The sequence below is a fragment of the Capra hircus genome, chromosome 4, assembly GCF_001704415.2.
Source record: "Capra hircus breed San Clemente chromosome 4, ASM170441v1, whole genome shotgun sequence".
Lineage (NCBI taxonomy): Eukaryota > Metazoa > Chordata > Mammalia > Artiodactyla > Bovidae > Capra > Capra hircus.
In genome coordinates this window covers 66,416,215-66,438,714 of record NC_030811.1, presented here as the reverse complement: position 1 = coordinate 66,438,714, position 22,500 = coordinate 66,416,215, and the positions used below count along the sequence as shown (strand labels likewise).

General features: G+C 35.7%; 1 protein-coding gene across 2 annotated transcripts in view; it reads right to left on the bottom strand.

Moving 5' to 3' along the window:
- The window catches only part of FOXP2 (forkhead box P2), a 673,273-nt gene that overhangs the window by 54,485 nt on the left and 596,288 nt on the right, over window positions 1–22,500 (bottom strand). For both annotated transcript variants that reach the window (XM_018046611.1, NM_001285654.1), the window contains 3 exons: window positions 21,970–22,132; window positions 4,151–4,364; window positions 2,271–2,375 (listed from right to left, as the gene is read on the bottom strand). In XM_018046611.1, the coding sequence (XP_017902100.1) occupies window positions 2,271–2,375; window positions 4,151–4,364; window positions 21,970–22,132 (482 nt within the window). The remainder of the gene's footprint in view (window positions 1–2,270; window positions 2,376–4,150; window positions 4,365–21,969; window positions 22,133–22,500) is intronic.

The window sequence follows — 22,500 nt, the reverse complement described above, 5'->3', positions numbered from 1 at the left end:
AAATAAAAATGCCATAGCATTTTCTCAAAAAACTTTTATAACAAACACTGGGTACCAAATTTCTGGAGAATGTATATACAAAAAACTTGAGAGTTAAAAACTTTGCAGCTTTTTGACTTGCCTGACATTTTTCCCTCCAAGACTCTCTATTCTCTCCATTACTACAAAAGAAAAGCAAAATCTTCTTTCCAAGAAAATCTGTATTAATGGTAATGCCTTCTTCAATTCACTTTGCATACAGGCACTAAATCAACTTTTTTTGCCCTGAGTAACTAAAATTAATTTAATAAAACATATCATTTTATTTCTCTTCAAATTTCCCATACACATCAAGAAAAAAATACCAGTATAAAAATACATTAAATTAATATTTCATTTTAGTACCATATACTGGCATTAGCTCTATTAACAGAATCTATCACATTTATTTGACTTAGAGAATCTAAGCATATCATGACAAAAATGGACTAAAAGGAGGACCTTAAAATCTACTGTCATTTGCTCTGTCATCCTTATAAAGTTAATGGGCTGGAAAAATGGTCAGTCTTTGGAACCAAAGTTGATATTTAATTGAAAGGAAATGCTTTTTTAATTGTAACTTCTTCAGTTTTATTTTTAAATACTAGCATGAATACGAAAAAGACTCGTGGAGGGTAAAATGAGAGTTCAAATTTATACAAATTTGTATAAATTTGAGATGAATAAAAATGTTTACTTCCATGTGCCATAAAGGAACTTATATTGAAAGATAAATATTTTTTCTTAAAGCTTTATTTTGAATTTTGCTAGAAATAACAACTTAGAGCAGTAAAATGTATGATGACTGAGCTATAAGGCTTAAATTGCTATTCTAAAGAAATAGCAGCAAAAGTCCTCTAAATAATCTTAATGATAAAGAATAATATATTAATCAGAACTAATATCTTCAAATGAAGAAATATGAAATTAGTTCTTCAATGAATGAATATTCTCATGTTCTGTCCTTGTTTTAACAAATATTATTTTTCTTAGATAAGAAATCTTTAGCAAAGTTGCCTAATATTTTAAGGGCTCTTTTTGCTTAGAACATTTGAATTGCTTCTTACCCAACAAAATGGCAGCTCACAACTATTCTGGATAGTGTAAATCTTCGATTAAGGCCATGTACAAAGTCCACAGTAATATAGGAAGCATTTTTTTTTCCTTTAATTGGTCAGAAATTTAAAAAAAAAGGTTAAAAAATTCCTTGTGGAAGTCTTCGTGAAAGTCGGTTATACAGTTATTATGATGCCAAGTACTTGCGCCTTGTTGTTAAGGTGCTTCTGCACTATACCCTGTAGTATACCATTTGTAAACACATCTTTTTGATGTTTCTGCCAACATCCTGGCAACAAAGCAATGCAATTTCAAATGAGCTAATTAACTTAATTGTTGATGAAGCATGAAACAGTTCATTGACCCTGTTAGCTGCTCCATGACAACATAAGAGTCTCAGCCTGTGAAGTTACTCATCTCCATAAACCTATCTGTAGCTCTCTGTTTAGATCTCTTGCATTCTGAAATTGTGGGTGGAAAATGATTCATGAAAGATGCATATTCTCATTTGAAAAAGAACCTCATGAATTAAAAAATATAACTGTATGAAGAAATTAAGGATATACAAAGTTTTGATTTTAAGTTAGAGAAGCCTTACAATATATCAAATAAGCTTAGGGCCATGCATGTTGCTTTATGATTCTCGGGGCAACAAGTCACAACATGGAAAAAATACAGCTATCTTAAAATTTTAGCTATGATTAACTTTCAGTTTTTTATTCTTACTAAATAAGTATATTAAACATTATTTAAAGTGAGAAATAAAAATTCTGCAATAAAAAGAAGCCTTTAAAATGTGTCTTTTGTTTAAATATATGTGTGTCTCTATAAACACACACACACATGTGCACATATGACTTGTCACATAATCTTACTGGAAATTTTTATAGAAAATTTGAAATTTAAGTGAATTCTACAAACATATCTTTTGATCATTAATGACACTATTATAGTAGGCTACTTTTTATTATTCAAAGACCTTTTGTGAAATTTTCTCATGAAAAGTAAAGATGAAGAGTTAACCTTCTTAGCCTGAGTTTGCTAATCCACTTGTTGAAATACACAGAAAACATACAGAGCGCCTTAGGATGGACCTTTACTTTCTTTCTTCAGCTTTCTTTTGCTTATTTACAGCAAAATTGCCTAAAACTCCCATATAATCCACTCCCTCTGCTAAAAAAGAGTAAAAAACCTACTTTAAAAACTGTCCAAAATCTTCACAAATGCTTTCACAGCCTGGCCATTTGCAAACTCCATGGCCGTAGAGAGTGTGAGAGGCCCCAGTCTCCTCATGCGACGAGCTGTAGCAGAAGAACACGGCGTCAGATTCATCTCCAAAAGCCATAATCGTTTCAGGCTGCTAGCGCCTGTCAGGTTACGATCAGTGACAAACAGGTCAAAACAGGTCAATTCAGCTCAGAGCAGTCAGAAAAATTTAATCGTTCTATTGAATAGTTCAACTGCCAAGGCTAGATGATGTTCCAATTAGAGGAGAAATAAAGCCAAAGATGACTGTTAATAAAGGATGAAAAACCAAGAGGACTGTATAATATCATACGCTAATCCTGCCCCATGACCTTAACGTAACATTTACCTCTAAATAAAAATATATATAATCATATGTGGCCAAGTGAAAAAAAAAAAAAAAAAACCACTGTGTTTTTAAGAAAGTAATAGGAAAATCACCACAAGATTTTTGAAATGCTCTTTTTAGAGATAATATGGGCCTTCAGAATCATTTACATTGTTTAATATTTATGTGTGAAACATATATATTTCTGCTAGTTACAGTTGATCAAAAAATCCTACTTTGGAATGGTATTCATTAGCTATCTCTTTTACAATTATCCAAGACTTTTGATAAGTGAGTATTGTATCAGATAGATCCTAGAGACATCAACCAACTTCTGAAGTATGTAATCATCAAATTACACTCAATTAAAGCAACAGCATGAAAGCATTCAAAAGCACATCATTTTACAATAATGAAATCTAACAAAAAAAATTTTCATGATACTCTAAGAAAGACGAAAAACATCACCAAATTATAGCATTCTATTTTAAAGTGTACTGTATAAATGCATATTTCTTTGAAAAAATACTTGTTTATGAGAACAGAGTTTATTGCAGACAGGCAGGTATTCACATTACAGAACACTGTCAAACCACTACACTGAAATATGAATTTTATAACTCTACATCATATGGGATTAAGCCACTCTGTAAAGAAATCCTTACTTATGTTCCATCTTTTAAAAGGTATTTTTCACTGAGCAATATTTTACCTTATATATTTTATGTAAATCACATTAAAGGATCTGATTAGGTTACCATATGCCTGCATAAATAGTTAAATGGATAAAAAGTATATGGGTGACCCTTTTACAAAGGTACTTTTTATACAACCAAAAACACTAAGTTGAAAAAAATGATCTAATATAATGTACTAGTATCGGTAACTGAAACCAAATTTTTTATGAATTTTGATGCAAATTTATCCAGGGTATTACTATAAATTCATTTTAATTATATATTTATAATTCCATCATGCCACACACAAAAAAAGACAAACCAGATCTTCTTTCTTCTGGTTTATGATACCTGTGTTTATATGCTTATGTATATCTATCTCTGATTTCTAAGCACATTGTTGTAACATATATTAAGGGGGATATTTATCTATGTATATATATATACATATATATATGCATCTTTAATGATTTGAAACTCATTCTTAAGTTTTAAAATGGTAAGAAGATTCTCATTTCAGCAATCAGGTTAATCATAGCATCTTAGCCATACAAATATATTGGCACAATAATTCTACATGCACTTATTATAAAATAACTTTCTTCAGGAAATTGCCCATTCTATCCATCAAACTGCTGGTATTTGAGCTGTTTTTTTTTTTTTTTTTCTGATGAAATAATATATAAGATAATTTTAAAGTTTCTACCTATTTAATTTGTGTCCTACACATTCTGTCTCTGTTAAGTACAAATCATTATTTTTAGTGTTACAAACAGTAAAAGTAAAATTTGGTGATAAGTAACAAAATATATGTCATGAAATTTACCTGTCTCGCCTTGCATTTAGAACTGAAGACTGTCCATTCACTATGGTATGATGGGTTATTGGTGGTGATGCTTTGGAAGTGGTGGAGGAGGTAGTCGAGGAGGAATTGTTAGTAGTGAGGTCTAGCCCTCCATGCTTAATGCCATTGTCTTCCATACTGTGAACTCCAGTCACTTCTTTCCATAACTGTTGAATTTCGGCAGGACTTAAGCCAGCTATAAAATGAAAGGAAGCCCCACTAATACAACAAAGTTCATATAATGACCTTAGTATTATTACTGGATTAATGCAAACAACAAAAGTGATGTTACCAGAATTATTAATATATGATGATAAATCAGTTTTATGTCATCAGCACTATATTTTTTCTCTTCAGTAATCATTTATCTGTTAAAGACTACCAATTCAAGAACAGTACTAGAAATAATAGTATTGGGGCTAATATCAAGGATCAGTTGAAAAAACACAGCAACTTCCATTTGGAAATTAAAGTATAAGACTTTCAACAGTATTAAAATTAAAATTATTGGACCTTTATTTATTGCTAGTATCAGTGAGGAACTAAAAGACAAAGACACTTGGAAATAACACATATAAAAAGAAATGAAAAAAAAAAGAAGTAAGGAGGGAAAACACAAATGTCAGGGGAAAACAGTGAACACTCAAAAGAGAAATACATTTGACAATTATTGAGGTATTTTGATCTTTCTCAGAGAGGCAAAGGAAATAACTGAATTTCATTTTCAGGTCCTAAATAAGCCAATATGTTTACTTAAATTGATCAATTAAGCATATAATATCCAAATTTCTCCTCCATTTTATGATTGACAGAATAAATCAAATACTCATTTTAAACAACTGGTTCATATTATGCAAATTTACCTGATTTATGAGACACAAAAAGAGAAACCTTAGGTTGCTATGCTTATCACAATTTCAAAGAGACAGTTTTACCAAAAGCTGTCATTTTGGTGATTCTGGCTCCTCAAGATTTTAAGACATATCCCGAGACTAAAGAAATGACAGGATAGCTCAGATTCTCAAAGTTATTAAAAGTTATTTTTTCTATAAAAAGAAGATGGGTTAATAAAGAAAGGTATTTCTGTTACAAAGGAAATAGTTTGTATATAAAGATCATTAACAACTAATTTAATTCTAGCTTTAATCTAAGATTCTGAAACTTTTATGACTGTGACTTTTTGTTACCTGGCTGCATGTGTTTAGGTGTCTTAACAGCAAAACTCCATGAGCAAATCCTTTTCTGTGGAGCATCAACACATCCTCTGTTTCAGAACTTTCCCCATCCTGTCTGCTGCCTCTCTGCTCCACTGTCACTTCTTGCCTAGACATTGCTATTGCTTCCTGACTGTCTTCCTGTTTTCACCTTGCCTTTAGATAATTTACTTTTCATCTATCAGCCCAAAGTTATCTCTCTAAAAGTAAATTAAACCATGACACTTCCCCAGCAAAGCCTCTAATGGCTTCTGAGAACACTTGGAAGGGAGAGGAAAAAAAAAAAACTTACTGTAGCCTATGAGGAGCTGGCACTTATTTTTTATTTTTATGTTACATGCATTTTCCTTATAATTAAAAGCAGTTTGAAATTTATGAGTAAAAGGTTTTTCTTTTCTTTTTTTTCAATTTTTATTGGACTATGGTTGGTTTACAATGTTGTATTAGTTTTTATTGTAAGGCAAAGTGAATCAGTTTTACATACACATTTATCCCTTCTTTTTGAATTTCCTTCCTGTTTAGGTCACCACAGAGTACTGAATAAGGTTCCCTGTCCAACAACACAAGAGAAGACTCTACACATGGACATCACCAGATGGTCAACACCGAAACCAGATTGATTATATTCTTTGCAGCGAAAGATGGAGAAGCTCTATACAGTAGGCAAAAACAAGACCAGGAGCTGACTGTGGCTCAGATTATGAACTCCTTATTACCAAATTCAGACTTGAATTGCAGAAAGTAGGGAAAACCACTAGACCAGTTAGGTATGACCTAAATCAAATCCCTTATGAGTGGAAGGGAGAAATAGATTTAAGGGCCTAGATCTGATAGAGTGCCTGATGAACAATGGAATGAGGTTTGTGACATTGTACAGGAGACAGAGATCAAGACCATCCCCATGGAAAATAAATGCAAAAAAGCAAAATGGCTGTCTGGGGAGGCGTTACAAACAGCTGTGAAAAGAAGAGAAGCAAAAAGCAAAGGAGAAAAGGAAAGATGCAAGCATCTGAATGCAGAGTTCCAAAGAACAGCAAGAAGAGATAAGAAAGCCTTCCTCAGCAATCAATGCAAAGAAATAGAGGAAAACAACAGAATGGGAAAGACTAGAGATCTCTTCAAGAAAATTAGAGACACCAAGGGAACATTTCATGCAAAGATGGGCTCGATAAAGGACAGAAATGGTATGGGCCTAACAGAAGCAGAAGATATTAAGAAGAGGTGGCAAGAATACACAGAAGAACTATGCAAAAAAGATCTTCAAGACCCAGATAATCACAATGGTGTGATCACTTACCCAGAGCCAGACATCCTGGAATGTGAAGTCTAATGGGCCTTAGAAAGCATCACCAGAAACAAAGCTAGTGGAGGTGATGGAATTCCAGTTAAGCTGTTTCAAATCCTGAAAGATGATGCTGTGAAAGTGCTGCACTCAATATGCCAGCAAATTTGGAAAGCTCAGCAGCGGCCACGGGACTGGAAAAGGTCAGTTTTCATTCCAATCCCAAAGAAAGGCAATGCCAAGAATGCTCAAACTACCGCACAATTGTACTCATCTCATGCGCTAGTAAAGTAATGCTCAAAACTCTCCAAGCCAGGCTTCAGCAATATGTGAACTATGAACTTCCAGATGTTCAAGCTGGTTTTAGAAAAGGCAGAGGAACCAGAGATCAAATTGCCAACATCCGCTGGATCATTGAAAAAGCAAGAGAGTTCCAGAAAAACATCTATTTCTGCTTTATTGACTCTGCCAAAGCCTTTGACTGTGTGGATCAAAATAAACTGTGGAAAATTCTGAAAGAGATGGGAATACCAGACCACCTGACCTGCCTCTTAAGAAATCTGTATGCAGGTCAGGAAGCAACAGTTAGAACTGGACATGGAACAACAGAATGGTTCCAAATAGGAAAAGGAGTATGTCAAGGCTGTATATTGTCACCCTGCTTATTTAACTTCTATGCAGAGTACATCATGAAAAATGCTGGGCTGGAAGAAGCACAAGCTGGAATCAAGATTGCTGGGAGAAATATCAATAACCTCAGATATGCAGATGACAACACCCTTATGGGAGAAAGTGAAGAGGAACTAAAAAGCCTCTTGATGAAAGTGAAAGAAGAGAGTGAAAAAGTTGTCTTAAAGCTCAACATTCAGAAAATGAAGATCATGGCATCTGGTCCCATCACTTCTTGGGAAAAAGATGGGGAAACAGTGGAAACAGTGTCAGACTTTATTTGGGGGGGGCTCCCAAATCACTGCAGATGGTGACTGCAGCCATGAAATTGAAAGATGCTTACTCTTTGGAAGGAAAGTTATGAGCAACCTAGATAGTATATTAAAAAGCAGAGACATTACTTTGCCAACAAAGGTCCGTCTAGTCAAGGCTATGGTTTTTCCAGTGATCATGTATGGGTGTGAGAGTTGGACTGTGAAGAAGGCTGAGTGCCGAAGAATTGATGCTTTTGAACTGTGGTGTTGGAGAAGACTCTTGAGAGTCCCTTGGACTGCAAGGAGATCCAACCAGTCAATTCTGAAGGAGATCAACCCTGGGATTTCTTTGGAGGGAATGATGCTGAAGCTGAAACTCCATTACTTTGGCCACCTCATGCGAAGAGTTGACTCATTGGAAAAGACTGATGCTGGGAGGGATTGGGGGCAGGAGGAGAAGGGGACAACAGAGGATGAGATGGCTAGATGGCATCACTGACTGGATGGACGTGAGTCTGAGCGACTGAACTGAACTGAGCTAAACAGTATGTTTCATTAGTTATCTATTTTATACATTGTTTGAATGGTGTATATATGTCGATACCAATCTCCCAATTCATCCCACTACCTCCTTTTCCCTACTTGGTGTTCATAATTTGTTCTCTATGTCTGTGTCTCAATTTCTCTTTCACAAATAAAATAATCTATAGAAGATAATCTATAGCATTTTTCTAGATTCCACATATACATGTTAATATATGATATTTACTTTTCTCTTTTCGACTTAATTTTTACTCTGTATGATAGTCTCCATGTCCATGCACATGTCCACAATGACCCAATTTCATTCCTTTTTATGGCCGAGTAGTATTCCTTTGTACATATATACCACATCTTCTTTATCCTTTCCTCTGTAGTTGAATATTTAGGTTGCTTCCATGTCCTAGCTATTTTAAATAATGCTGCAATGAACACTGGGGTGCATGTGTTTTTCTGAATTATGGTTTTCTCTAGGTATATTTCCAGTAATGGGACTGCTGGGTTACATGGTAGTTGTATTTTCAGTATATTATCTGATTGTTTTCTATATCTCTGACCTCATTCATCACTGTCTCTCTCCATTTCATTCAATTACATGGGCCTTCTGCTATTTCTCAAATGCATCAAATATTTGCTCCCTTTCAAGCTTTTGCTCCAGCTATTCCCACAACCTAGGCCACTCTCTGGTTGCAAATCTTCTCACAGCTTCCTCCCTCCCTTCATTTAGGTGGCTCAAAGGTCACTTCCTATGAGAGGTTTTTCAACACACTATCAACCACTGCCCCTCCCTATCTGCCTTTTATCACGTAAATGTTCTGTTGAAAGGCATACTACTGTGGGTTGGCCAAAAACCCTAAAAAAATTTGTTAGGGTTTTTCCATAACATCTCCTGGAAGAACCTGAATGAACTTTTTGGCCAACCTAATATTTATGAGCATTGCTTTCTGGTAAGGCAAAAGTCTAAAGAATTATAAATGGTACCATTTGATTTTACCAGATTGAGTGGCTAGAAATATTTTACATTTTGGCTAAAGACATATATTTCTGAGACTATAGTTAAGATGTTAATAATAATTTAGCTTTCAGATTTTATAAATAACTTTGGTAACCTACATATCCACTTACCTTAAAGTAGAATTCCGTTATACTATTCATTTGCATTGAAAATTAGTGCTACTACCATGGTATCACAATGATAGGATAATAAACAGAAGGCACGTAAACATTTGATAAATCAGTCCAAATAATGTTCCTTATTAACAGAATATTATATTTTAACAATATTAAATATTTATATTTTAAATATTTAATGTTTAAATATTACAGATAAGGGACAGAGAAAAATAATGTCACAAAGGGATTTCTGTTAGCAAGAATGGCTTCCCAAAGAATTTACATATTCAAATCTCTTGGGGATCCTTTAAAATTTCCAGTGCTCTGACCACAGCCCCACAAAATTAAATCATAATTTCTGAAGTCAGAACACAAGCATCAGTAGTTTTTGAAGCTCCATAGATTACTCCAATTGCAGATAATCGGCGGGGTGTGTGTGTGTGTGTGTGTGTGTGGCATTTTTAAAAATAAACTAACACACTGCCCATGAGACAACGTTTTCACATCAACTTGCTTAGTTTTTTTCTATGGATATAAAACTATTTTAAAATATGAAACAACTAGCTGATCAATTTTGTGCCACTTTGAAGTTTCATGAGTTTTTTAATGTTTTGATGATTTGCAAGAATTAATTCACTTTTTCAGGCAATATTATAACAAATTCAGCATTGTATTCTATGGAACAGTACTCCCTAAATGCTGTTAGTCTCAGAGATCTCAGAGATCTGTTATCTCGATTTAGGAGACCCATGGCTTATGTTCGCAAGTAAAACAGTTCTGAGATGTTTAGTAACAGAGATATCTTAGATCTCTTTCTTTAACTCAGTGTTTTTCAAATATGTAAGGAAAAAATAACTCAATGAATTATTTTTATAATTACACAAATTTATTTCAGTATCAAATACTAAGTACAGGCTTAGGATTCAAGTGATCTCTAGCCCAGATCTCTTCCTTGAATTGCAGGCTGCTTATTTGACATCTCACTGTAACACTAACAGATTCTCCAGTCTTAAGTGTTCAGAACTAAGTTCCTGTTTATATAGCTCCTCTGGCTCCAACTCACTCCTCTGGCAGGTTTCTTTGTCTGATTTATTTAACAGATATATATAGTGCTACTCATATGTCAATCAATTTTGCAAAGCCTTCATACATGATAACTGATGTAATGCCCAACTACTATCATCATTACTTTCATTTTAGAGATGAGGACACTGAAGTGCAGGAAAATTAACTAACTTGTTCAAGAGCACCCTCACATTTCCAAGGTCACAACTCACATAGCCCCTTCCCAGGACTACTTCCCTGGCTATCTTGTCTACAAGTTCAACTTCACCCATTTCATATGGTTGCTTAAGTTTCTCTTATCCTTGCTTTTTCATTTTTCTCCTTAGCAGTTACCACTATATACTTTATTTGTTGTCTGTCTTCTTCATTCAAAGGTAAGTTTTATAATGGCAGGGTTTACTATCGGTTATTGTCAAAGATTTATGCCCAGAGCCTATACAAGTGCCTGCAACAAGGGAAAATTCAATAAAGCTAAATTAAAAGATCTGTTCAATTGATTAGAAAACTAGTATACTGGCAAGCACAATCTGGGATCTGGGAATCAGTGGACTAGAGCATCATAGAATAATAATCAACTAAAAATCTTAAGTGAAGATGATTCACTTTCCCTTAAAACAGTATTTCAAGGACGTATACATGCAATCAGTTTAGACCAGTCGCTTAGTTGTCGCCGATGTCTGCGACCCCATGGACTGCAGAACACCAAGTCTCCCTCTCCATCACCAGCTCCTGGAGTTTACACAAACTCATGTCCATTGAGTCTGTGACGCCACCCAACAATCTCACCCTCTTTCGTCCCTTCTCCTCCCACCTTAAATCCTTCCCAGCATCAGGGTCTTTTTCAATGAGTCAGTACTTCACATCAGTAGCCAAAGTACTGGAGCTTCATCTTCAGCATCAGTCCTTCCAATGAATATTCAGGACTGATTTCCTTTAGGATGGACTGGTTGGATCTCCTTGCAGTCCAAGGGACTCTCAAGAATCTTCTCCAACACACAGTTCAAAAACACCCATTCTTTGGTGCTCAGCATTCTTTATATCCAGCTTTCACATCCATACATGACTACTGGCCATAGCTTTGACTAGACAGAATTTTGTTGGCAAAGTAATGTCTCTGCTTTTTAATATGCTGTCTAGGTTGGTCATAACTTTCCTTCCAAGGAGTAAGTGTCTTGTAATTTCATGACTGCAGTCACCATCTGCAGTGATTTTGGAGCCCCCCAAAATAAAGTCTCTCACTGTTTCCACTGTTTCCCCATCTATTTCCCATGAAGTGATGGGACCAGAGGCCATGATCTTAGTTTTCTGAATGTTGAGCTTTAAGCCAACTTTTTCACTCTCTTCTTTCACTTTCATCAAGAGACTCTTTAGTTCTTCTTCGCTTTCTACCATAAGGGTTGTGTCATCTGCATATCTGAGGTTATTGATATTTCTCCCAGCAATCTTGATTCCAGCTTGTGCTTCTTCCAGCCCAGCATTTTTCATGATGTACTCTGCATAGAAGTTAAATAAGCAGGGTGACAATATACAGCCTTGATGTAATCCTTTCCCTATATGGAACTAGTCTGTTCCAAGTCAGTTCTAACTATTGCTTCCTGACCTGCATATAGATTTCTGAAGAGGCAGGTCAGGTGGTCTGGTATTCCCATCTCTCTCAGAATTTTCCAGAGTTTGTTGTGATCTACGCAGTCAAAAGCTTTGGCATAGCCTTAAAACAGAAGTAGATGTTTTTCTGGAACTCTCTTGCTTTTTCAGTGATCCAACATGTGTTGGCAATTTGATCTCTGGTTCCTCTGCCTTTTCTAAATCCAGCTTGAACATCTGGAAGTTCACAGTTCACATATTGCTGAAGCCTGGCTTGGAGAATTTTGAGCATTATTTTACTAGCATGTGAGATGAGTACAATTATGCGGTAGTTTGAACATTCTTTGGCATTGTCTTTCTTTGGGATTGAAATGAAAACTGACCTTTTTCCAGTCCTGTGGCCACTGCTGAGCTTTCCAAATTTGCTAGCATACTGAATGTAGCACGTTCACAGCATCATCTTTCAGGATTTGAAATAGCTTAACTGGAATTCTGTCACTCCACTAGCTTTGTTCATAGTGATGCTTCCCAAGGCCCACTTGACTTCGCATTGCAAGATGTCTGGCTCTAGGTGAGTGATCACACCATTGTGATTATCTGGGTCTTGAAGATCTTTTTTGTATAGTTCTTCTGTGTATTCTTGCCACCTCTTCTTAATATCTTCTGCTTCTGTTCAGTTCAGTTCAGTTCAGTCGCTCAGTCGTGTCCGACTCTTGGCGACCCCATGAATCGCAGCACACCAGGCCTCCCTGTCCATCACCAACCCCGGAGTTTACCCAAACTCATGTCCATCAAGTCAGTGATGCCATCCAGCCATATCATCCTCTGTTGTCCCCTTCTCCTCCTGCCCCCAATCCTTCCCAGCATTGGGGTCTTTTCCAAGGAGTCAACTCTTTGCATGAGGTGGCCAAAGTATTGATTTTCAACATCAGTCCTTCCAATGAACACCCAGGACTGATCTCCTTTAGAATGGACTGTTTGGATCTCCTTGAAGTCTTCTGTTAGGTCCATACCATTTCTGTTCTTTATTGTGCCCATCTTTGCATGAAATGTTCCCTTGGTATCTCTACTTTTCCTGAAGAGATCTCTGGTCTTTCCTATTCTATTATTTTCCTCTATTTGTTTGCATTGATCACTGAAGAAGGCTTTCTTATCTCTTCTTGCTATTCTTTGGTACTCTGCATTCAAATGGGTATATCTTTCCTTTTCTCCTTTGCCTTTTGCTTCTCTTCTTTTAAAGCTATTTGTAAAGCCTCCTCTGACAAGCATTTTGTCTTTTTGCATTTCTTTTTCTTGAGGATGGTCTTGATCCCTGCCTCCTGCACAATGTCATAAACCTCCGACCATAGTTCTTAAGGTACTCTGTCTATCAGATCTAATCCCTTGAATCTATTTCTCACTTCCACTGTATAATCGTAAGGGATTTGATTTAGGTCATACCTGAATGGTCTAGCAGTATTCCCTACTTTCTTCAATTAAGTCTGAATTTGGCAATAAGGAGATCATGATCTGAGCCACAGTCAGCTCCCGGTCTTGTTTTTCCTGACAGTATAGAGCTTTGCCATCTTTGGCTGCAAAGAATATAATTAGCCTGATTTCAGTGTTGACCATCTGGTGATGTCCATGTGTAGAGTCTTCTCTGTGTTGTTGGAAGAGGGTGTTTGTTCTGACCAGTGTGTTCTCTTCACAAAAGTCTATTAGCTTTTGCCCTGCTTCATTCTGTACTCCAAGGTGAAATTTGCCTGTTACTCCAGGTGTTTCTTGACTTCCTACTTTTGCATTCCAGTCTCCTGTAATGAAAAGGACATCATTTTGGGGTGTTAGTTCTAGAAGGTCTTGTAGGTCTTCATAGAACCATTCAACTTCAGCTTCTTCAGCATCACTGGTCGGGAGATAAGACTTCGATTATTGTGATATTGAATGGTTTGCCTTGGAAAGGAACAGAGATTATTCTGTCATTTTTGAGATTGCATCCAGAACTCTTTTGTTTCAGACTCTTTTGTTGACCATGATGCCAACTCTATTTCTTCTAAGGGCTTCTTGCCAACCATAGTAGATATAATGGTCATCTGAGTTAAAATCACCCATTCCAGTCCATTTTAGTTTGCTGATTCCTAAAATGTTGACGTTCACTCTTGCCATCTCCTGTTTGGCCACTTCCAATTTGCCTTGACTCATAGACCTAACATTCCAGGTTTCCATGCATGATTGCTCTTTACAGCATCAGACTTTACTTCCAACACCATTCACATGCACAACTGGGTGTTGTTTTTGCTTTGGCTCTGTCTCTTCATTCTTTCTGGAGTTTTTTTCCACTGATCTCCAGTAGCATATTGTGTATCTACTCATCTTTCAGTGTCCCATCTTTTTGCCTTTTCATATTGTTCATTGGGTTCTCAAGGCAAGAATACTGAAGTGGTTTGCCATTCCCTTCTCCAGTGGACCACGTTTTGTCAGAACTCTCCACCATGCCCCATCGTCTTGGGTGGCCCTACGTGGCATGGCTCATATTTTCACTGAGTTAGACTAGGCTGTGGTCCATGTGATACATACAATAGTATATACCAAAGTTTTAAAGTTATGTAATTAAAAAATTTAACGCCCACCAAAAAATTGAGAAACCCTATTTCCTCTTGTATGGTGACTTGGGTTTGTTGCTATTCACTGCCAGTACTACAGACAAGCACTAAAACGTTTCTTCTTTCAGGAGTTGAAAGAAAAACAGTAATTCCTAATCAAATTCCATATAATACCACAGATAAATCAAGTAATTCTTTGTTTCTAGAGTCAGAGTTTGTAGAGTAACTACTAGGTGCCAAGCACTGTGCTAAGAATTAACGAAAATTTGGTAATTCATATCTAGATTCACATCTAGATTATACATCTTTCAGGCACACACAATTAAAAAATTCCAGTGGTTTCACATACTGGTAAAAATTATTAACACATGAGCAGCTCTCTGACACTCAATAATAAAAATAATTATTTCCATGTCCTTTTATTTTCTATATTCAGTAATAATTTTTATTATATAAGTAATTTTAATATGGCATTATGTAAAGTCAGTCTACTTGAATTAATTAATTTAAAAATGGTCTGCTTATTTTTAGGGTTACTCAAAACTAAAAATAATAAAAGTATATATTTGTAGAGTATTGTATTATTCATATGTTATATTGAACCAATCTGATATTAAATAATTTGATTTATTGAAATATTAATTTTTACTTTTCATCTTAAATTTTGCAATTTGAAAAACCAATATACACACATGGGCAAGATAACTGAATTGCAGAGAAGGGTATGCCTTGCAAACTTAAATTTCCAAACTAGTCCTGACCTCTGGGTCCCCAGAACTCCTCTCCAGTGGCAACAATTATTGCAGTTGCTGAGCTGTCCCTCAGAGAACCACGTGTTGATTTATAATTTGCCAATTTATGGCAAATAAGATGTTAGGACATCTTATTGATCTGTATTTAACTAGGGGCTTACTATAACCTGTATGCAAAATGCCCATGTTTAAAATCTATTTTCAATGAGAGGTGTACCAAATAAACATCTTGTTCAAATGCTGAATTACAGGGAGTAAAACTAGTTTTTTTTGCTGAAACTGAGATCAAAGGCAAGTATCTCAACCAAGGAAAGGAATTTCTAGGATACAGGAATACATCTGACATAAAAAATGTTCCTGCTATGATTTATCTATTAAATGGTCACAGTTTGATATTCTCTTACAAAAACAATGATTTATCATTTTTCTTATGATATCTTAAAGTGGCAAAGTTGATGTTCTCCTTTAAAGTTTTCCCACAACTCATAAAGAATTGACAAACAGAACTTTTTTAAAGACATATAACCTAAACATTAAATTCAATTTAATCTCTATCTTCCTATCTCATTTAAAATTTCTCAAAAACTAACTCGATATATTTTTAATATTTCCCCATGTATTTATTTATCCCTGTTAGCTTTTTTAAAACCCCATTTTATTATTTTTTGAGTCAATTTTTTAAAACTTAAAATAATTTATTTTTGGCTGTGCTGGGTCTTTGTTGCTACATTGGCTTTTCTCTAGATGCAGAAAATGGGGGCTACTCTCTAGCTGCTGTATGCTGGCCTCTCAGCGCAGTGGCTTCTCACTGCAGAGCTCAGGCTGCAGGGTGCGAGCTTCAGTAGTTGCAGCACGTGGGCTCATTAGTTGTGGCTCCTGTTCTCTAGAGCACAGGCTCACGAGTTGCGGTGCATGGGCTTAGTTGCTCTTCAGTGCGTAGGATCTTCCCAGATCAGGGGTTGAACCTTTGTCTCCTGCATTAGCAGGCAGATTCTCCACCAATGAGCCACCAGGGAAGTCACCCTCAGTTAGTTTTTAATGCATAACACCATTTACAGGTAACTTGCAAAGTTTTAGTACCACAACAATAAATTTTCATTCAAACTTTATCTCATTGATGGAGTTTCCAGGATGTAAAATTCCAAAGAAGATTTCCTTAAGGTACAAATAGAAGGTTTATTGGTATGCGAAAGGGAATACGAAGATGGTAACAATAATTCTTCATGACTTACATTGTTCATAATGCTAGTACTATTACCCTTACTATATATATGTTCTATGTAAGCCTATTATCACAGATTAAGCAAAAAATTAAGGATACCAGAGTGGTGTTGAAGTAGGAATTTGGCTATTTAGAGTTTCACAAGCAGAACATGAAGTCAAAGCCACATAGCTGACTTTGACTGAACACTGACGCCAAAGAAGAACTTCAGCAGAGCCCTAACTCAACATAAAGGACATTATTATACTTTATTTCAAAATATATCTTTTTTTTAAATTGTTCAACAGTTCTCTGATTCCAAGCTCATCTAGTTCGACAAATAGATTTTGTTACTTCAAAATTGTACTGGTTTTTATCCAGAATTCCCTGTTTGGTCTCTCAGGTTGGTAATGAAAATGTTTATTTTAGACAGCTATTATAAATTCAAAAAATTTTTTAAAGTTGGAATGAAACATATATGTATATGTGTGTATGTGTATACACACACATACGTACACATATATGTATGTGTTTTTGTTTGGTTGCTCAGTCATGTCCAACTCTTTGCACCCTCTTGGATTGTAACCCACCAGGCTACTCTGTCCATGGGATTTCCCAGGGAAGAATATTGGAGTGAATTGCCATTTCCTTCTCCAGGGTATGTATGTGTATATATATATATGTAAGTGCCTGGAGTAATACTAAATTTGTGAATATATACTGTGTATTGGGATACACTGACCTCTATATTATGTCATAAATATATATCAAAGTTTAAAGTGCATGTCACTATAATTCCATATTTTTTAACCTTTTAATTTTTTAATCCTATTTAAGTACCATAGTAAACAAGGGTCAGTCAGTCAGTCAGTCAGATCAGTTGCTCAGTCGTGTCCGACTCTTTGCGACCCCAGGAACTGCAGCACGCCAGGCCTCCCTGTCCATCACCAACTCCCGGAGTTCACTCAGACTCACGTCCATCGAGTCCGTGATGCCATCCAGCCATCTCATCCTCTGTCGTCCCCTTCTCCTCCTGCCCTCTCTTTTCCAATGAGTCAACTCTTTGCATGGTCAAAGTACTGGAGTTTCAGCTTTAGCATCAGTCCTTCCAATGAACACCCAGGACTGATCTCCTTTAGGATGGACTGGTTGGATCTCCTTGCAGTCCAAGGGCCTCTCAAGAGTCTTCTCCAACACCACCACAGTTCAAAAGCATCAATTCTTCAGCACTCAGCTTTCTTCACAGTCCAACTCTCACATCCATACACGACCACAGGAAAAACCATAGCCTTGACTAGATGGACCTTTGTTGGCAAAGTAATGTCTCTGCTTTTGAATATGCTATCTAGGTTGGTCATAACTTTCCTTCCAAGGAGTAAGCGTCTTTAAATACCATGTCATGAAGATATGTCAGTAAATAATTATTAGTTGATATTTACAGTACACTGTGCATTAAATACTTTTACAATCAGTAGTTTATTCAAGATGGTTTACAAATCCATCCTTTCTTATTTGACTTCTGTATACCAACAGTTACTCTGTACACAAACTTAGAGGTCATAATTTAATTGCCTACTTCACATTAAAATCCAGGATTGTAGTAACTGTAGTAATGTTCATGATGACTTTAAATACTCAGTATTTAAAATGCCTTACTTTAAAATGATAAAATATAACATTGCATCATTTTGCAACATAGAGAAAAATGCCTCTGAATCTTTTTATCAAAATTATAAATTTCTAATGTCTAATTCTCATGCACAAATGTTTATACAATTGAAAAAAATCATAGCTTTAAAAGAAGTCTGAACAAGCTGTGTTAAATCATGGGGATAAATACTGCTAGTATAGCATATTTTTAAAGATACAATGAGACTATTATCATTGCATATTAATCTACTTGGTTTTCATACGGTTATAATTTGTAACTAATTAACCAACCAACCAAAACCCTCATGCAAAGTTAATTGAGAAGCTGTTAAAAAAATAATTTAAACATTTTTGTTCAAAACAGCCAGTAGCTGAGGCAAAGATTCAGCTTTTTTCCTATTACAATTACTTTTTTACTTTCTCCCACTTTAACTTTGAAATTCCAAAAGTGTACTATGAACTCATGTTCCTTTAGTGTAGCTGGTTTATCTGACACATTCCTTCTGAGTTTGGCTGATGAGTCTCCACAATGGCACTTCCCATACATTCATCTAAACAGTTGAAAACACAATGATGACTTCCATCCCTTTTGTTTGGACCTAGAGATTATGATACTAAGAGAAGTAAACCAGACAGAGAAAGACAAGTATCAAATGATATCACTTATATGTGGAATCCAAATGAAAAATGACACAAATGAACTTATATATAAAACAGAAATAACCCCACAGACATAGAAAACAAATTTATGGTTACCAAAGGGGATCGGGGAGGGAGGATAAATTAGGAGTTTGGGATTATACATACACATTGCTGCTGCTGCTGCTAAGTCACTTCAGTCGTAAAATAGATAACCAACAAGGACTTACTATATAGCACAGCAAACTACAGTCAATATTTTTTAATAACCTATGTGAGAAAAGGATCTGAAAAAGAATATATGTGTATATATTCTTTCTATATATATATTTGTGTGTGTATACATATATATGAATCACTTAATGCTTTAAACTATCACAACAGTTAAGTCTACTATATTTCAATTAAAAAATTGTTTAAATCCATTTTCTGCTCAAACCAAGATTGCTCAAATGTTTTCAGTTTTACTTCTTTTCCCTCAGTATTTTCCATTCTGTGTGTTTCATTTCTCATGTATTTTATGGAGATACAAACGGAAGAAAAGTAAGTGGTGATTGATCACTTTATATAGTAGAGAAATTGTGTAACATCAGGGACTAACTCAGGGTTGTAAGTCAATCTTTTCATGATGTATGTAAGTCAAATCACTATGCTGCATACCTTAAATTTATACAGTGCTGTATATAAATTATATCTCAATAAAACTGGAAAAAAACAAACAAGAAAAACAAAGGAGATAATTCTATCAAAAAAAATCTCAGGAATAAGAGAAAGTTTTCATTTAAAAACTATTAGAATGGTTATATCATAATGAATGAATTTTCTTGTTCACAAGATATTTGTATGCTTGATTTGAAAGAATGCAGTTCAACAAATATATTTTATGAGTTACATTTTGTTTTTATGAGCATTTTAAACATTTTTAAAGTGTTTGAATGGTTTTACTCAAATAAAATCATGCTGGTTGATTCCAGTTCTCTTTGGAATGACACACAAAAAATGGTTTACTGCCTTGTTTTTCTTTCACAGTTTAAACTTTATCTCTCTTGATTTCTTCAGAGTGATGAAATCAGGTGAATTAGAGTATCTAAAGTCAAATGAAAGAGGAATTCTGGGGAAATTAAGCCATGGAGATAGTAATTTGATAAATAAAGAGAAAACCATCTACCCTGGTATTTTTAACTTAATGTGCACGAAACAAAAACTTGAATATTTTAAAGGCTCTTTTTTTCTTTTTCTTTTTTTTACTGAAGGATAATTGCTTCACAGAATTTTGTTGTTTTCTGTCAAACCTCAACATGAATCAGCCATAGGTATACATACATTCCCTCTGTTTTGAACCCCCCTCCCATCTTCCACCCATCCCACCCCTCCAGGTTGATACAGAGCCCCTGTTTGAGTTTTCTGAGCCATACAGCAAATCCCATTGGCTATCTATTTGACATGTGGTAATGTAAGTTTCCATGTTACTCATCTAATTATAATTTTTTTGTATACTTAATCATTTTTTATTTTCTTCAATGTCTCCTATAGAGGCAGAAAAATGCATAGCGAGTATTACTACAATGTGAGTTCCACTGGAACAAGCATAAATGATTTGAATTCAAGTTCATTTGGATTAAAGCTTATTCCAACAAAATCCTAATGGAAATTAGAATATGCTTTCCATTACATTTATAGATATATGAATTTTACCAGTTTTGATAATTTTAGCCCACAAAGAACCATTTTATTTACTATTCTGTTTTCGTTCTTTACTTAGAACCCTTTCCATTTCCCCAAAATTGAGTACAATAATGAATACATACAATTGTATATTTGCATGGTATTGTGTTATTGAATTATTAAAGTACATCCAAGTTTTTCTTATCAGAAAAACAAGAATACAACTGACAACTTTTTAAAGCTATAATTCACAATTATAGCAACATCATTTTAGAGAAAGGAGGATCAATATGGTCCAGGATGTATGAGGAGGTTCCCCAAGCATAACTTGGAATATTCTCTGTAGGAATACATAAAGCCTCCCTTTTATACGTAGGGATTTTAGTGTGAAGATTAGGGAATGTCTATCTTTTTCTTAGCAGTTGTTCACTGAAACTCCTATCAGCTCACTTATGTTAAATAGAGTGTTGTTAGCCTTCTCACTAATCCAATTCCCTGCCGGTCTCCAGTATATATTTAATACATTGAATTGTGCTGTTCTTACACATTTTCTTCTGTAAAACAAATAAATACACATTTAATATCTAACAAAGCACTTGAAAGCAGTTTGCTGCTGCTGCTGTTGCTGCTAAGTCTGACTCTGTGCGACCCCATGGATGGCAGCCCACTAGGCTCCTCTGCCCCTGGAATTCTCCAGGCAAGAGTACTGGAGTGGGTTGCCATTTCCTTCTCCAATGCATGAAAGTGAAAAGTGAAAGTGAAGTCACTCAGTCGTGCCTGACTCTTAGTGACCCCATGGACTGCAGCCTACCAAGCTCCTCCATCCATGGGATTTACCACACACTTAAAAAGCAGTGTGTAATAAAATCTCTGAGTCTCAAGACAAAGAGGCATGCAACCATGTTAACAATCATGTTTTTTTCAATTTTTATTTTATAAAAGGGTACAGCTGAATTACAATGTTGTCAATTTCAGGTACCCAGCAAAGTGACTTAGTTATACATACGCTGCTGCTGCTGCTAAGTTGCTTCAGTCGTGTCTGACTCTGTGCAACCCCATAGACGGCAGCCCACCAGGCTCCTCCGTCCCTGGGATTCTCCAGGCAAGAACACTGGAGTGGGTTGTCATTTCCTTCTCCAAGTTATACATATACCTGCATCTATTCTTTTTCAGATTCTTTCCCCATATAGATTATTACAGAGTATGAGTAGAGTTCCCTATGCTATACAGTAGGTTTTTATTGATTATCTATTTTATCTATAGTAGTATGTGCATGTTAATCACATACTCAAAACTTCTACTAACTTTAGGTTTTGCTTGTTCTCCTTTGTCCAGCTGCTTTACTTGTAAGATTAGGTTGTTTGAGATGTTTTGTTTCCTGAGGTAAAACTGTGTTGCTATAAACTTCCCTCTTAGAACTGCTTTTGCTGCCCTGCAAAGGTTTTAAGTCACTGTGTTTTTGTTTTCATAACAATCATGTTTTAATAATAAATATGAAGGTCATAAAAAATTTCTCAAGGTATAATGTAGACAGGCCACACAGTGATAGAAATGCAAGCTTAGAAATGACATGTGCACCATGTTTTGTATGTACCTTGAGGCAGCGACTGGACTGGAAGTGCCGCCTGGCCAGGTGGGATCGAGATGAGTCCCTGACGCTGAAGGCTGAGCAGATGCTGCTGCTGCTGGAGCTGTTGCATCTGGAGAAGCTGCTGCTGGAAGACAAGCTGCTGGGCTGCCAACTGCTGCTGCTGCTGCTGGTGTCAGAAAACCCAACCCAGTGAATGAAAGGCAGGATCTGTGCAAACAGTTCTCGTATAGAAAAACACACTCTCGTTTCATTGCCCTGGTGCATTCGTGAATGGTCATCCCACCGTCAAAGTTCAAGGGAAGAATGTGAGCAAGTTCTAGATTTTCAGTTACTTTTTTTTCAAATATTAACACAGCAGCAGAGAAAAGAGGATGGAACGAGGTCTAGAGAAAGTGTGTCACAATGGTTCAGACTTTTTAAATGGGCTTATTTCAGATGATAATAAATTTATTTATACTCAAAGAATGACACTTGATGGAAACAGTCAACTTCAACAGCACTTTTTATTTTTTTTTTTCCAACTCAGTAAGTTTG